Raw genomic sequence first — 17,235 nt, forward strand, 5'->3', positions numbered from 1 at the left:
AGAACTTTTCAAGGGTACAGTGAATGTATAGATGTGAAGTAGGTGACTAAGTGTCAGCCATGAGGATGACTTCTTTGTCTTCACCCTCCTCCTCCCCTTCCTGGCTTCCTTCTCCCTTCCTTCCCTCCTTCCTCCCTCCCTCCCTCCCTCCCTTCCTTCCTTCCTTTCTTCCTTCCTTCCTTCCTTCCTCATGGTCTACTGAACATATGGAAACTTTTGTGGAATGAAGCAGGTTACAAATAAGTACTATAAGTAAAGCCTTCATCACTTAAATATGTCAAGTCTTGAGAGATTTTATCTGTACCTTGGTGATATCTTTGAAACGTAATCACATTTATTCTCAGATATGCTTCTGGTGGATAATTACAATGCTTTTCTTCCTCCTCATAAATCTCAACACAACACTGAGATTAGTCATCAACCTTCTTCTTTTAACTGTTTAAGTTCCATGATTTGATATTAGTTTTTATATCTTACGTCAAAATCTGATAATCCTCCATTGTGATCTGTGTATCATCCTTATTTCTAAGTGGCAAGGGTTACAAAGAAAAATGCAACTTATTAGGATGTGTTTCAGTTATTTTTCAGCTATGACTCTAATTTTGTAAAAATGGAGCCAAGTTTTGTATTCTTCTGATCAGATTATAAATTATGTGTGATACATATGAAAAGTCATCAGATCAATATACAAAACAAACCAACAAAAAACCCCCCAAAACCCAAAACCCAATGTTTATATTTCCCTATCATACCCTGATATGCTAACTCTGACCTGAGATGCTTATCAAGAAGTGAAGTAAGTGGAAGTGGAGTTCATATGCCACATTATAGGAGATTGAAGATTATAATCCTAAAATAGATACTAGTTATTTTAGACTCAATACCTATGATGATTTCTGGGTCATTGTCACCTGGTGATTGAGTATAATCTTGTTTTAGTTCCATTAATTACTTTATATCAAACCATCACTCTCTTTCTTCTAGCCTTCCTTAATAGCTTCCAATTGGTCCCTCTACAACCCACTGTCTCTCTGTCAGCTAGAGAAATCCTTGGAAAATATAAAAAGCATGCCTTCTTTAAGACCTTCAACAGCTTCTCATTGTAGTGACATAAAATCCAGTTCCTTGCCTGGTCTGGGAGACCTGCATGATCTCACCTTTCTCTTCTGATATCATCTCATTCTCTCCCCTCAATGAGTGTACTTCAGTAGCACTGGCTTTCTTTCAGGTTCTGATTGTGCCAAGCTCTTTCCAAATTTAGGACTTTACACATGCTTTTCCCTCTTCTAGTGTGCTTCCCTATCCACACCCTATTCCCATGACTAGCATCTTATTTTCCTACAAAGTTCTTGGGCTTAAATGGCATATCTTTAGAGAGACCTTCTGTGAGCAACTTACCCAAAATGCTCCATCTCTATTAGAACTCATGTTTATTTTCTTAAGTGCTTTTTAAAAGAAGTTAACATAATTTGAACAATTTATTTTTCTTCCAGTATGGAAGAACTAATATTTCTTGTCTCTGCCCCAGTCTGCTTCCTAGCTCCAGAAAAATAAAAAAAAAAAAAATAGAGCAGGTATTTGACAATTTTTGTAAATTTAGTAGACTTGAAAACCAAGTTTTGGAGGAGAGAATTATTTAAAATCCTGTAGTTCTTTGTTAGTGTATTAAGTACCAGGTGTGAATGAAAACTGTATATAAGAACAGTCTAATAAAAAAGAGAAATCAATAGAAACCTCACTACTTACAAGCTCTGCGGAAATGTAGAAAGAAGACAACTTCATAGATAGCCTTGGGAGGGTGAAGGTATTGGGTAAATAGGTTCTCAGTCCTCTTCAGGCTTCAGACAAATCAGGTGAGCAACCCCAAAGGCATAGAGCAACTGCCCACTGTTTTCTAGTTTGGAAGGAGCATAAGAGGTCACTGAGTAGGGGACCCCCTACTTTTTCAGGGGGAGACCTACCATTATTAAGAAGGTAGAATGTTATGTCCAGATGGAAACAGTCTAACTTGCACTTCTAAATTTTCTTTTCCCCCTATGTCCTGTTAAGATTTTGTTGACAGAGATTCTTCCACCTATTTATTTGGATTAATAACTATTAAGATAATGTCAGTTTTTTTTTAAAGAAAGGTGTTATCTATTAAAGATAGTATTGCAAGCGACTCATAAATATGAATCCAAAGTTTTTGTTTGTTCGCTTAAATAAGTTATGAAAACCTGGAAATAACTCAAAGTTTTTCACTTCTAAAATGATCTTACCTGGGTTACCAATAATGATATCCAATCATCATTTATTTTTCTGTATTTATCCACATATTCAGGTGGAATTTAATGACCCAATGCTGGGCTCAAGAACCCGAGGAAAGGCCTACTTTCCAGAAAATTCAAGACCAGCTTCAGTTATTCAGAAATTTTTCCTTAAGTAGTATTTCTCAGTGCAGAGATGAGGCAAACTCCAGCGGAGTCCTAAATGAAGGCTTTGAAGGTAAGTTTGATTTTTCAAGTATTTTCTAGTTTTTTTCCCCAATGAGAACTGATCAAGATTAAATAGAATGTACAAAGAAGAAATTTTAGGGTAGGTAAGAAATAATATACTGTCACCATGGTCATCACAATTAAGTGATAATGATGAAATAATTTTCCTCCTTGAAAATTATTTTGTTTTGTAGACTAATTTTTTTTAAATAGTGCTATGGTCCCTGGATTTATATTGTAAGATAATTTTAGGGAAAGAATTAACATGCTAGGCTATGCTTTCATGAGATCTGTTCACCTCCTCCTCCCTGCCTTAGACTAGTTTGGACCTCAAGTGCAGAGTTGGGTTAATTATAGTCTCTCCATTTATGGCACATTATTATCACTGGCCTATGTGGGGCTTCTCTCTTATTTTGTTTATTTGTTCAGTCCCTTTGTCCCCATATTCCTCTCCTGTTCTATTTCCTTCCCTTCCCCAGCCAGGCAACCATTCTAATTACTTTAATGAATATCTTTTTATTTGTATGTTTTCCTGCAAAATGTGTATTGTTTGGTATGTGTGCCTGTGAGGGACTAAGAAAGATGGCGGGCCTGTAGAGAGAAGGCAGAAAGGGAAGAGGAAAGCCACAGGGGAGCATTGTCATGGAAACCCAAAGGAGAAGGGCTCTTGAAGAAAGATTAAACAAATGCTGCACAGACAGTCAGCTTTCCAGAAGGATGTATGGATTTTTACAGTTGACTTATATTTCATTTTAAAACTCAACTCTTTGGTCATGGAATCCTTTCCTTCCAGTATGTAAACCACATTTTATAAAAATCACAGAGACCGCCGCAATGGGCCTGAGGGTTTATCTGTATCTTAGACTCTATCAGAAATTTCCATAGACTCTTGGAGGTCTGGGGTGAAATCTTTTTACCATGCTCTATCCCTTAGTTGATCTATGAAGCTGAGAAAGGTAACAAATGATTTACTGAAGATACAGAACAAAATCTGTTTTGTGAAAGTATTTTAATTGCAATCTTAGTTAATTTTATTTTAGCACTTTTTATGCTCCATTCACTATGCTATGTAGATTCACTTCTTAAATACTCCAATAGCTGTATGAAGTGTTATAATCAGTCTTACAGATGGTGAAAATGAGGTTTAGCAACTTTCCCATAATTACACTGCTGAGATGGGGCCAGAGTTTGGTTCCATTTTTGCGTCTTTGATCTCAGCCATCACATATAGCTGTGGCTGTGGTAAGGAAATTGCCCACATATTCCCCTATGAGGTTATCAATAGTGCGCTGCACAGTGAGATGTAATAAAATGACTTCTTACTCCAGGGCCTGTTGGAAGAGATACACCATTTTGTCCTGGTCATACCAAGTTTATTTAGGTGCCCATCTGTTGGCAGTAAGAATTAAAATTCTAGGGCTGGGGTTGTGGCTCAGTGGTAGAGCTCCTGCCTGACATGTGTGAGGCACTGGGTTCTATCCTCAGCACCACATAAAAATAAATTAATTAAGTAAATAAAGGTATTGTGTCCATCTACAACTAAAACATTAAAAAAGAATTAAAATTCTAAATGTTATTCATGAAAGTACAGAAGCTGACATAAATATTCAGAATAATGATATAGGAAGAGTTTAACAGGGAATATAATTCAGCTATGATAACTTAAGAAAGAAACAAGCAGTTCTGGGCCATGAGGGAAGTGTAAATTTAGTAAAATAGCAACAATCATAATGTTATTTGCAATGAATGTAAATCCTGAAAACCAATAAAGAAAAGAGGTATGAAAAATACTAAAAATTTGATAATTGAGAGCATGATGGAACTCGGAAAGACAAAGACAATGAAAGAGTTTGCAATCTTTTAAGGATAGGAATAGTGGAACAGTTCCTGCAAGGTGAATCTAAGCTTAATTGCTTTTTTAAAAAATAAGAATATGTTAGTAACGCTGCTTTATTGACAGTTGAGTATATTTAACAAAGCAATAAGGTGTCTGTTTTTATTGTTATTGTGGAAATATGTAAGAAGATAAGAAAGCCATTGGAAGGTTTTTTTTGTTTTGTTTTGTTTTGTTTTAATAAAACACCCTAGGATTACAGGAAGCCATGCCTATCCTATGGTCCTACTGACCTAATGGGGTAGAGAGGGGATAGAGAGAGAAGATTAGTAACATATCTGGGCATCTAGTAAAAATATCCCAGTGACTTCATCCAAACATTTGTGTAAACATCACCTCATCAGTCCCAGAGAGTTCCACAGGAAACAAATCTAAATGCTCCTCTGCTGTTCTAAACATAGCCAGTCAGCCGGCATATGTCTCGTCTGTAAATACCCTGTCTTACTCGGAAGGCTTTATTTTAATATTTCCCTCTTAAAGAGGTTACTGAGCACACGTTGTATTTTTCAGGGTATCTGCCTTTAGGTCTGACCTGTGGGCTATTAAATAATTTCTAGGTAAAAATAAACAAAACAATCTGCTCCCATTACCACTGTCTCTCAGAAGCTTTTTATGCAACAAGAAGATGTATTAATTGCTGAAAGCTTGCCAGGGTCAAGTTACTAAATATTGCTCTAAGTGCTAGGAACCAATGAAGTAGTTAGCTAATGTTTTTTTTTTCTCTGACATGGCAGCAAAATTTGCCAAAAAAAAAATATTTATCTCATATAAAACATTATTTCTCAAAACCTCAACAAGCAAAAAAAAAAATTAAAATCATATTTTGGTACAAGTTTTCCAATGTAATATTTAACGGTTTAAAGGTATGACATTGATGTAGCTGGTGGGAAGACCTATATTATAGATGTAAGTATTTGTTGAAATTCTAAACTTTCCTTTAGCCTAATTTCTTTAAGCCCTTTAAAAAAAAATCCTAGTTTTCCTAATCATGGGTCATGGAACTACTCAAATATCTTATTTATTCCTAACATTTTAAAATATTTTCTATTGCTACCAGCACACCTAGCAAGTTATTCTTGCGAGTTTCTCAATGACTACTAGTACATGTTGGAAATAATCATAACAGCTGGGTCCTTCCACAGGTTTCCAGCATGGATTGGCATCTGATGAAATTTTTCTATGGGGGAGATATTTTACAACACTGTCCGACTTCTTATGAGGTTTGAAATGATTTTTCAGATGATTCATGTGATCCATGATGATTTTGAACAAAATGAGATGATGCCCAAGGGCCCCATTTGTAGCTTGGCCATCTTGTTCTTCAGCAATAGGGGGGATTTACAAAATAAATATACACCTCATGATATAGAGTGGGGATATAATTTGTATCCTCTTATAATACAATCAGTTTTGTAGTTTAGGTGTGGAACACGATAAATAGGTAGGTCCATTAAATTCCCTAAACAGGTACAATACCCCTTAATCCTTTGAAATCATTTTATTTTTTCTCCTATATCAACTTAAGTTCATTCCAAATAACCCAAACCTGGGTGCACATGGGGGCTATGTGCACAAGGTAAGCAGGCCAGCAGGCCTCACCCAATCAGGGCACACGTTGGAATGCCCTTCCTGCTCGAAGGGTGATGAGGAGAAAGGGAAGGGCTGTCATCTGTCTACTGAAACGTTTCTGATTTTTAAAATGATACTTTAAGAAAAGACAGCAATGCTTCTGATTATAAATTTCTCATCCAGGTAGGAATACCCAGAGAGTGGAAAGCACTGTATAAACAAACAAGCAAGCAAGCAAACAAACAAACAAACAAAAAAAAAAAAACAAACAGTTCTCAGAGTTAATGTTTCTATATTGATGTTTATATTGCATAAGTATCATTTTGATTCCTTATAATTTTGTGATATGTCTCAGAATCTCTGTAGTTAGGTTTCTATGGGACCTCTTATTTCCTTATGTGAGGAGGCCACCTTTAACCCATTTTGTCCCATAGTCTCATTTGGGGCATGCCTACGAAAACGTAAATTGGCAATAAGTATACTACTGTGGTAATTCTGAGACAATAATTGAGTATTTATTATGTTCACAGAATTGAAGATTTATGACATAAGTAGACAAAAGCAAAGTAATATGAACATAATTGTGAAGAAGGCCAGTCACCCTCTCGCTGCCCGTTTTCCTGCTGGCAGCCACTCCTCCTCGCCCTTGGGTGTCCAGTCTTTGTGCTTCCCAAGGACTTCTACAGGGCACACTGCCCACATGGCTCCTTCTCACACAGCATGGCAACTCTACCCACCCTGCTGGGAGGACACAGACTCATTCCAGCAGAGTGAACTTTGGCAAATTATTTAACTCCTCTATGCCTCATTTTCCTCATCTGTTCATTGGGGTCAATTCTAAAACCTAATTAATAGGAGAACAATTAGTTGAGCATACATATATAGTTAGAATAGAGTCTGGCATGTAGTAAGTGCTCTAAAAGAGCTCACAGAATCAGTAGTAATCCTAACAGTTACTAATGTTTCATGTCATTGACCTTCTCCCTCGACCCTGTGATCAAAATTTGCTAGGTTTATATATGTTCCCTTTTAGGGTCATAAGCATGCCAGTTTTACAGGCCAATTAGCATTAATAGTTTCATAGGATATTTAGCCCAGGGGGATGACTGAGGAGGACCAGCCACATTAGCTGCCTGGCTGTTCTTCAATCCATACCAGCCTGTTCCTGCCTTTGGACCCTTGTTCTTGCCTTTCTCTCTCCTTGGATGATCCTTTAAGATAGGCAAATGGTGAATTCCCGTACTTAATTTGTGTCTCGGCTAGAATTTCACTTCATGAAAGAGCATTTTGCTGATGCCCCATCTCAAATAGCAGCCTCTTTCCACCACCATAATTCTCTTGCCCCCTACTCTGCCAAATTGTCCTCCATCATGCTTCTCGACACCTGACACAGAATCAGCTGTCTGGCAGTTCATTGTCTGCCTCTCCCCATTAAAATGTAAACTCCGAAGTATCATCAGTACCTAGAATATAGCCTGACCTGTATAGGCATTCAGTGCACATTATCTTAAGAAGTAATTAAATTGCTAAATCTAAAGGAATAAAGCTTTTAAGGTAGTTTTTTGGCTGCTATGGCAGGATGGAAGATAAGTATTTTAGACAAAGAGCTATCTGGGAGCCACCTAATTTCTGGCACAAAGACCATGACCTGTTCCATTTGTTAAGGCGGAGTTAATTGCCTCTGCACCCTCACTGTATTTACTATAGACTCTTATTTAAGTGCTCATCACCTTCTGTAGTAATATAGCTGCTTCCTTACTAGGACTGGTGCAACCTCAAGGGCCAGGAGAATGTCTTGTTTATGCTTGTCTTCCCAGCACTTAATGGTCCTCATCAATGTTTGCTAAACAGATCTATAAAGTTGGTGTTGTCGTAATTCTCATACAACCTGTGTATTATTACAAATAAAGGAAATTGAGTAGGTGCTAGAATAACGTTCTTGCTTCTTCACAGGTGAAGATGGCAATATAATTAGTTTGAATTCAGATGACGTTATGCCAGTTGCTTTAATGGAAACCAAGAACCAAGAAGGGTTAAACTATATGGTCCTTGCCACAGAAAGCAGTCAAGGTGCAGAAAATTCAGAGGGTCCTCTCTGCCCCAAGGAATCTGAATCTTGTAGTCTGAGGAAAGAAGAGAAGGAACCACATGCAGACAAAGATTTCTGCCAAGAAAAACAAGTGGCTTACTGCCCTCCTGGCAAGCTCGAAGGCCTGAACTATGCCTGTCTCGCTCACAGTGGATATGGAGATGGGTCTGATTAATTGTGCTGCCTGGGAAATCAGAGTTGAGAGAAACACACCCACTGAGTGCTTACAGAAAGAAAAGAATGGTAGATGTGGTGGTGGGCTGACTCTAATTTAATACTGAAAGTTCCTTAGTTCTAGTCTGGGTTCTGAGAGCCTTTTGGTTTCATTTGCTGCAATCCCCATACCAACAGCCTAATTCCTAATCCATAATTCCTTCAGTGGAATTATGGGGTGAATAACCACGTGTGTGGAAAGCCCAGGAAGAGACATTAAGTCTGGAAACAAAACACTGCTGTCCTCTCCCATGCAGTCCTTGAAGATATTACCTACCCTTCAGCCTGGGCTGCAATTAAAAAATTTTGAGACAGAAATAGGTCAGTTCAGGGACCTGAAGGAAGAAGCACACTGTGGGGCCCACTCAGTTACAGATGGTCTCAAAGAGAACTGAGGAAATGATTATTGATGTCTACACATACAGGAGGAGCCAGCACCGATGATACAAGAATCATTTGGAAAGCTATCACTCCAATAAACTATCTTTAATCATGACTATAAAATTTTTGTGTTTTTGTATTTTGGAAGCTTAAAAGAGTAGCTTCAGACATACTGAAAACAGGACCATGAAGATCTTTGAGTCTTAAAGTTGAGCATTCTGCAATCTCTGGATTGCATACAAATTGTCCTGTGACTAGTGTGCTATTATGAAAATTAACTAATATAAAGATTGTTTGGGGGGCTGGGAGTATGGCTCAGTAGTAGAGAACTTGCCTAGCATGTGTAGTTCTGGGTTTCATCCCCAGCACTACAAAAACCCAAAACAAGTCAGAACAAAAATATAACAATAACAAAAGAAAAAGACTGTTTTTATTTGCTATGTCTATTTTTATGCATAAATTCCTTAAGGTTGTGTCTAGTATCATCCTTGAAATTAAGAAATGTGATTATATAATGTTAATTCAAACTACATGATTTTTAACAATGGTATAAAATAATAAATTCTTATATGAGAACTATTTTAAAAATTCTTCAGAGAAATATTCTTCCTTAAAACTGATAATTTTTTTTTTGGAATTACCTGTTTAAATCTCAAAATCCCAATTGCATGAACAATATCACTAACTATTTTCTGTGTTATTCAGTGACTGTATACGGGATGTATACAGTAAAAACGTTCTGATTATGACATTTGCTAAAAACTACTATAGAAGAGGACCATGTGTCTGCTTTCACCTTGGATAATTAATCTTTTAATTTGCCTGCCACCTGAGAACATGAAGAGATGGCTGGCTGAATGTGAGCACAGGGAAGTGAATTCAGAATTCTAGGAGAACAACCTCTAAGTTAAGGTCCAGGATTTACTGTTACTTGCAACATCTGATACTCCTCTGATAATGGCAGGGTGTTTTCTTTCAGCTCTGGGGATCCTCTGATGGGCATCTGTGATTCTTTGGGCTAGCCTAGGAAATGAAGTCCCTTCTTTCATCAAGGAATTGCTTCACCTTTACTGTTCTGGTGGGAGCTGTGTTCTATTTGCTCTTGTGGCACCTCTTTCAGGAAGAAGGCAGGCATGTGCACTGGCCCTTATGCCCAGATCCCACCACTCAGGCTTCTCATTGAGAGTTAAGCCTGTAAAGAAACAAGAACCAGAACAAGTATTCCCAGCAATGGTAGCAAGTGCAGTTGGTCTGACTCCTGGCACAGAGGTGGCAGTGCTGTGGGAGGTGGCCTCCAGTGTCCATGGCCAGCAGAGTCAGCAGAGTGACTCTACTCTGGCAGCTTGTAGCCAGGCTGGACTGGACTCATTCTGCTGTCTACTCTTTGCCATTGCTCCTTGCTCCATTGCCTTTAAGCCTGGTTCTGAAGCCTGCCCAAGACTCAGCAAGTTACCCCATGTTTACCCCTTATTTAAGTGCATCTCACCTTCTATAGATAGAGATTATATTCTAGTATGCTGTTTAGGGGAGTAGACTTTACAACAAACAAATATCCTCATGAGCAAACTCAGCATTCAGTAGTGTTGTGGAGTTCTAGACGTTTAAAGTTTCAGTCAAGGGAGATCTGTTGAAAAACCTGGGATCCCGAAAAACAGAATGGGGGTATGTGGGTGGATGTCTGCATTCAACAGGTTTTTGTTGCTGTGACCAAAATACCCTAACAGAGCAACTTAGAGGAGGCAAATTTCATTTGGGATCATGGTTTCAGAAGTCTCAGTCCAGGTTCTGCTGACTCCATTGTTCTGGGTCCAAGATGAGGCAGAACATTGTGGTGGGAGGGTGTGATGAAGGAAAGCTGCTCTGCTCATGGTGGCCAGGAAGCAGAAAGAGTAGAGAAAGAGCTGTAGGTAAGATGAACCCTTCCAGGGTATGCCTACAGAGATTCACTTCCTCCTGCCATTTCTTCCTTTCCTATAGTTTCCATCCAATTAGTCTATTCAAACTAAGATGGACCAATAATCATGGCTCTTATAATCTGATCATTTCACTTTGGATATTCCTGCATTAACATAGGAACTTTGGGAGAATACCTAATATCCAAACTGTAACAATGTTCCAAGAATTTTGACTCAGTAGACCCTTCTGATCCCTCAGAGCATGTACAATAAGAGCTAGCACTTTGTAGAGGAAGTAACCAGAGAGGCCTTTTCTGAAACAGAAAACATACGTTGCACCCCTCTCCCCTCCTGACTGCCAAGTCAATAACTAGAATCAAATTCCAGCATATCTTAAGGATTTTCTGAGTCTGATAAAGAAGGAAAGAGTTAATATCCCAAAGTAGCTCCATGCATTAGATAAAATGCACTGGCAGAAGCAATTGAAATTACATTCTGAAGGTGCCTGAACTATGAGATGAGAAGGTAAGGTTAAATAAGCAAGAATTCATTCAACTGAGTGAGACTTTTCTGGAATGTGAGATTTAACCTACGTGGAAAAGACCCATGGAGTCGAAGTAAATTTGTGGCTAGAGTGGCCTTGGATGTCTGGTGACAATGAACGTTCATTCCATTCCCCCCTAAGAAGTTATAGGAAGGAATAAAATGGTTGAGGAAGTGGGAATGCTGATATGGGCATGTTATGTGAAGCCAGAAGACCCCCTCCCCTATTCACCAAAGTCATAAGGACTATGTTGATGCCAGGGCATCTCTAAGCATCACTAAGAAGTTAGCAATGGTTACTTGCCATAGCTAGTCCCAGAGCTGGGCTTATAAACACTCATGGGCATGATGAAAGATTGAAATAATGAAGACAAGATAGCTTCAGTTGACCACCAGAAGCCAGGGGACCTCCTATACACGATAATGGGAGGCATCCAAAAGCACTTGTCCATAAAGAGTTGTGAAGATGGTTAATGAATCCCTTTGTTCCTAGGGAAGAATAAATGGGAAGCCAGTCTTGAGCATCCATGGTTAGTAGAAGGCTATTAGAGTTCTCTAGAGAAACAGAACCAAAACTTGGGTGGATAGATAGATAGATAGGTAGCTATATTAGATAGATGATAGAAGATATGAAATTCTTTAGGGGAACTGGCTCCCCAAATTATGTATTATGTGAAGACCCATGTGCAAGCTGAAGAACTAAGGAAACTGGTAGCCTGGTTCAGTTCAAGTCCCAAATCCTCAGACCCAGAAGAGCCAATGATGTAACTAATTCCAAGGCCAAAAGCTTAGGAAATTGGTGAGGTGAGGATAGGGGGTTTGTGTTATAAGACCCAGAATCTAAAGACTAGATAGATAGATAGATAGATAGATAGATAGACAAGAGAGAGAGAGAGAGAGAGAGAGAGAGAGAGAGAGAGAGAGAGAGCGCGCGCGCGCAGGAACTCTCCTACCTTTCTTCTTTCTTTTTGTTCTATCTGAGCTCTTAGTTGACTAGATTATGGCTACCACACTGAGTGAGGGCAGATCTTCCTTACTCTGTCCACTAATTCAAAGACAAATCTCTTTCAGAAACACCCTTGCAGACATACCCAATAATGCTTTACCATCTGGTTTCTCTTGAGTCAAGTTGCCACCTAAAATTAGCCATCCAAAGGAAAAAATGGAGGGGCAGGGGGCTCACATACTCATTCAAAGAAAAATCATGATCCTTATTCAATTCCTAGATTTGAGCTTGTTTTCAGAGCAGCAACCCATTTACTATAGAACAGGTTCTAGGTTGAAGGACATTGTAATGCCATTGCAGGTGTACTGTAATGAGGATTCCGAGACACTTCAGACTGTTGGATACAGGATCTGAGCGGACACTGGGAGTTAGAGACCTATAGTATCATCATCACCCCTCTCTCAGAGGGGCTTGTGGGGCTAAAGTCTAACTTACAATGCATCCACTGGGTCCACAGCCCCACCCAGTGGTCATTTCTCTGCTCCTTAAATGTATAATTGGGATCTCCATACTTTTATGGTTGCAGTAGCCCTCTCACCAGGTTCTTGGCCTGTGGGTAAGGTCAAAAGATACCACAGTGGAAGGTCAAGTGAAGCTCTGAAACCGCCTCTCTCCTTTCCCTACCTCAGCCCAAATAATAAAGAAAAATCAACATCAAGTTCCTGAAGAAACTAGAAGAATGCTGGAGAATGACTGAAAAGTGACAAGTTAAACCAAATATTAGCCCCAACGACAGTGCATATTCTAGGTCAGTCTAGAATATGTATGTTGCTAGAACGTCTCAGTGTCTTCTTAAAGGATCCACACTATTGATGAAACAAATTCTACTGAGAAAAGAATTTCAGGTTTTGCTACAGGGACCCAAATGGCCAAGACAAATGTGTAAATAGAAACCAAATTAGAGTGGAAACAAGAGAAAATAAAAATGTACTTGAAAAGAGCTAGGTGATGACTCATTTAGGGTGTTTTGCCATTTGAAGAGAATAAGGGGCTGGGAGGTACCTTCGTGTAGAGCGCTTGCCTAGCATTCACAGGTTCCATCCCCAGCACTGAAAAAAGGATGTATGTGGGTGAGAGGGAACAAGGATGTGAGGTCCAAGGAGGATTTTTTTGGCCTTGTTTTTGCTGTTTTATTCTCAAATATTACAGTCTCTTTTCTCTTAATGGGAATGATCCAATGGGGAGGAAAAAACAATAATGCAAAAAGAAGAAAAGGTAACTGTTGAAGTGATGTCCTTGAGCAGAACACAGAGATTGACACTCAGGATACAAGCATGGGAAAAGGATATTTGACACTAATTGGCTCCTACTAAATGCGACAGAATCTCTCTCTACTCATTTTAATACTAGGATTTTCTTTATTGAGCAGGCTTCCAGAAGACTTTCTTTTTTTAACTTGTACTTTAAACCTTAGATCAACACATATTTTTAAATTTATTTGTATATAACTGAATAAAATATTTTAATGCACTAGTTTGTGTTTTCACAGTAATTGGTGGTACCTGCTCATGGTGGCTAACACTAAGTGCGGGATAAAAAAAATCTTATGTCAATGAGTGAAGAAAAAAACTTTAGGACTACTGCAGCCTGTGAAGTCCTGAATTACAGAGGTTGGTTTTATACAAGTGTCAAGCAGCATTAGGTATAGGTGCTGAGAGTTCTCATACAGGTGAGATCATTTACTGTGATCTGGTATAGAGACAAAGCTTTAGAGAAGTGGCAGAACTTGAGCTAGACCTGGTAATATCTAGATAGTGTAACATTGGGCGAGATCTTATCTGATGGTAAGTTTATATCCTCTTGAAAACTGAGAAGACAGCTCTTACTTCTTTTAGAGCATTGATACAGACATAAAGGAGAAGAAAGGCCAAGAAGCAGATCATGCAAACCATTTTCTTTATAAGAAAAGCATTTTCTTTTTCTTATAAGAAGAATAAAGGGTGTGAACTGAGTTCAAGTTAGAAATCTCTCTGATGAATGAGGTGACACAAATTAAATATGCACCCCAAAATAACACGAAAAATGTATTCAGAGCTTTTTGACCTGAAAAACCATACACTGTTAAACTGTATAGCTTTTTAAATAGTCAATGTCTTGCGTTTGCTGCTGTCCTGCAACACAGGATGATTCAGCTATACCAACTGGTTAATGTAGGTGCAGATGGTGGCTGTGGAGTGTTGTTTATTTTTCTTTTTTACTTTCCATACATTTTTGTATCTCTGTGTGGGTGGGTGGGTGGGGGGAGATGGCAGTATCCCATAAGGAATTTTTAAAAATTTCAGTCCCATTCACAATATCACCATTCTTTAAACATCAAATGACTAAACTTCTCAAGTTTTCATGCAAAATCTTGATGTCCACCATTACCATTTTTGTTTATTAACTAAATAATTTGGAATGGGTAACTACAAGATCATGAATAATTTTCTACCTAATTCCAATTGAATGCAAATTCATAGTTGTTTTCCCTCAGGGTTTGGACTTAATTCCCTAGATCCTTTTCTTACTCCTTTAAAAAAGTGTGAGTGAAGAATTTTTTTTTAAAGGAAGCTTTTGAACAAGGAAGATCAAACATCTTAACCTCTGTTCTCTGTGTTTCTTACCAAAATCAGTCTGTCAACACCCTTCTGTCAGTTTCTGATAGTAGAGAAGAAACTCCCTGAGGTAAAGAATGAAATTTCACACGCCATAAAGCAAGGTGGAACAATTGTGATAATATAGCACTTTTAGCAGTGCTTCCAGAGATATCAAGAAATTCCATAAAACAGCAGGTACAAACGTGAAAAAAAATGTCATAAAATGCTATGGAAAAAATATCCAGTTGCTTTCTGGAATAGATGACACATTGAGCAAAATGTACTAGAAGAAGAAAAAGGAAACAGGATTATACATAGTAAAAGTAAACAGCAATAACAACAACAAAACATAAACATTGGTTTGTTTTTTTTCATCTTATTTATAAACACTACCCTTATTGGCTGATAATACATTTGCAAAAAATGAGGGCAAGGCTGTTGTTTGAGAATTAGCAATAAAAGAAAGGAGTCTGTGACATTCTCACCAATGATCAAATCATAATTGTTGTTTCTATCAAATGGTGTTGAGAATTTAAAAAGCCTTAAATTTTTTTCTCTCCTTAGTGAAAATAAATTTTGTTTAAAGTATTCTAAAGAAGCTTCCAAATTATAAGGTAAATAGTATACTTGCCTAAATGTAAATACAAGCAGAGATTGAAGTATGAATTTCAAAAAATTAATGGGGGCAAATTTTTCTGAACAGTAACTGCATCAGTAAAGTGGTACAAATTGTGATTGGAAATCAAAATTTTTAAGTTCTTTTGTTTTCCAAAGTTTAGTTTACCTTTAATGTAAATTTCTTTCATGTAATGATAATTGATTAACTTGTGCGGTTTTTTTTTTATAGGAAATGAAAATGATGATGAGAGGAAGGATAGTTTGAGCTTTCCACTTAGACATTTTGAAACGTTGGGATTTAAGTAGAACTGGAGCTTACTAAGAGATTTTAAGGACAAAACAAAGGAATGGGAAACATGCAGCTTCTGTTTATCTAGTGCAACAATTGAATTCCAGTAAAGCAGAGGAAATTTGGATATCTTAGTTAGAAGAGATTAGCTTTTCAAGAGTAGATTGAAAAACTCAGAGAAATACTGTCATTGAGAAATACTATCATTTGAGACCTGACACTCCATTGTAGAAAAACTTTTCTCTTTTTGAGTTAACTTGTTTCTTTTTAAAGTAAAAGATTCCAGATGAAGGGTAACATGTTTTAATGAAAGTCATAATTATTCTAGTAAATTCAATATATATTTCTCCAAAGGCTAAACATTAAACTTTCAGCAAAATATTTTATTCTTTTTCCTGCAAGAAGGTTTGTCTCTCTCTTAAAGTCAACTTGGATTAGCACAATCACCTCTGCTGTCAGTGCCACTCAGCCTGGACGCAAGTTTGGAGGTCATGGCTGGAAACAACTGGGAGTTGTTCTAGGAGGCTGCCTTGCCTTTTTAGGTTATGAGGGTCTCTCTGTGTTTAGGATAACATGATTGACAACTCCACTCTAGCTCCAATTAGCACCCTATAATTTATTAGCTTCTGCTTTCAGATTATGCGTTAACTTCACAAATATTTCAACCACGGAAACAGAAGCTATCGAGTGTCTCTTTCCTGATCCAGCCCTCTGGGGCTGGAGTGAAATACAAGGAAAGAGCGGTACAGTTGGTCTGTCAAGTGAGAATAATCATTTGTGTCTGTGCCTGTCTGAGGGCATGATGTCTCTAATTTCTCTTTAGCCTTGCATGTATATGTGTGTGTGTGTGTGTGTGTGTGTGTGTGTGTGTGTGAGAGAGAGAGAGAGAGAGAGAGAGAGAGAGAGAGAGAGAGAGAGAGATTGATTTGGGATAAACAGAATTTATTTTGCAGATGCTGTTTTTGTATTATTACATTCACATTTATTTATGGATAATCAGGAAGAGTTCAGAAAATATGAAACTTGCTTAACTCTGTTGCTTGTGTAAATGTCATGCCTTCAGTTACCTACAAATGGCAAGTGTAATAATGGCACTGTTCTTAGGATATTTATTTCTTTTCTCCAGATTTTAGGAGTATATAATAAATTCTAAAACTCTAATAAGGAAAAATGGAATACAGGGAAAAGTCCTTAACAAACACAATCACAATATAAGTTATTTGCATGCAAATTGTCAATAAAGCAGTTTTATAAAGAAGTCTTGTTTTTCAATTTATTTTTAAACACTTTCAAATATCTTCCTATTTCTCTCCTGTGCTTTGACATCATTATATGAATTACATTAAAATACAACTTATGGAAGTGGCATTGATATGCAAAGAAGTTTACCTAAGTTATATATTTTTTTAATCTCCAATTCACTAAGCACTTAAAAAAGTGTTTCTTTTGTTTTCTTGGATAGCACACATATGGGTGCTTGTGTAGAAATGCAAGCTTTGTGATTCTAATCAAGGAAGTTAAAGTTACCTTAAGACTTGATTCACCAGATGCAAGAGGGCACAGAAAATACAGTACTAACTCAAAACAAGTGGGCAGAGCAGCTTTCAGTTAGTCTGAATCCCAACACCATCACTTCTACTCTGCCTCCTACCTAGGCCCCAATCAATCTTTTTATTTTTTTTATTTTT

At 37.8% G+C, this 17,235-nt stretch overlaps 1 protein-coding gene across 3 annotated transcripts in view; it reads left to right on the forward strand.

Annotated features, from left to right (window-relative positions):
• Window positions 1-8,735, forward strand: part of Ros1 (ROS proto-oncogene 1, receptor tyrosine kinase) — a 129,584-nt gene extending 120,849 nt beyond the window's left edge. For all 3 annotated transcript variants that reach the window (XM_077801670.1, XM_026394086.2, XM_026394085.2), the window contains 2 exons: window positions 2,321-2,484; window positions 7,891-8,735. In XM_077801670.1, coding sequence (XP_077657796.1) covers window positions 2,321-2,484; window positions 7,891-8,201 — 475 coding nt within the window. In that variant the 3' untranslated portion in view covers window positions 8,202-8,735. The remainder of the gene's footprint in view (window positions 1-2,320; window positions 2,485-7,890) is intronic.
• The last annotated feature ends 8,500 nt before the right edge of the window (window positions 8,736-17,235 follow it).

This window comes from Urocitellus parryii, chromosome 8 (assembly GCF_045843805.1).
Source record: "Urocitellus parryii isolate mUroPar1 chromosome 8, mUroPar1.hap1, whole genome shotgun sequence".
NCBI lineage: Eukaryota > Metazoa > Chordata > Mammalia > Rodentia > Sciuridae > Urocitellus > Urocitellus parryii.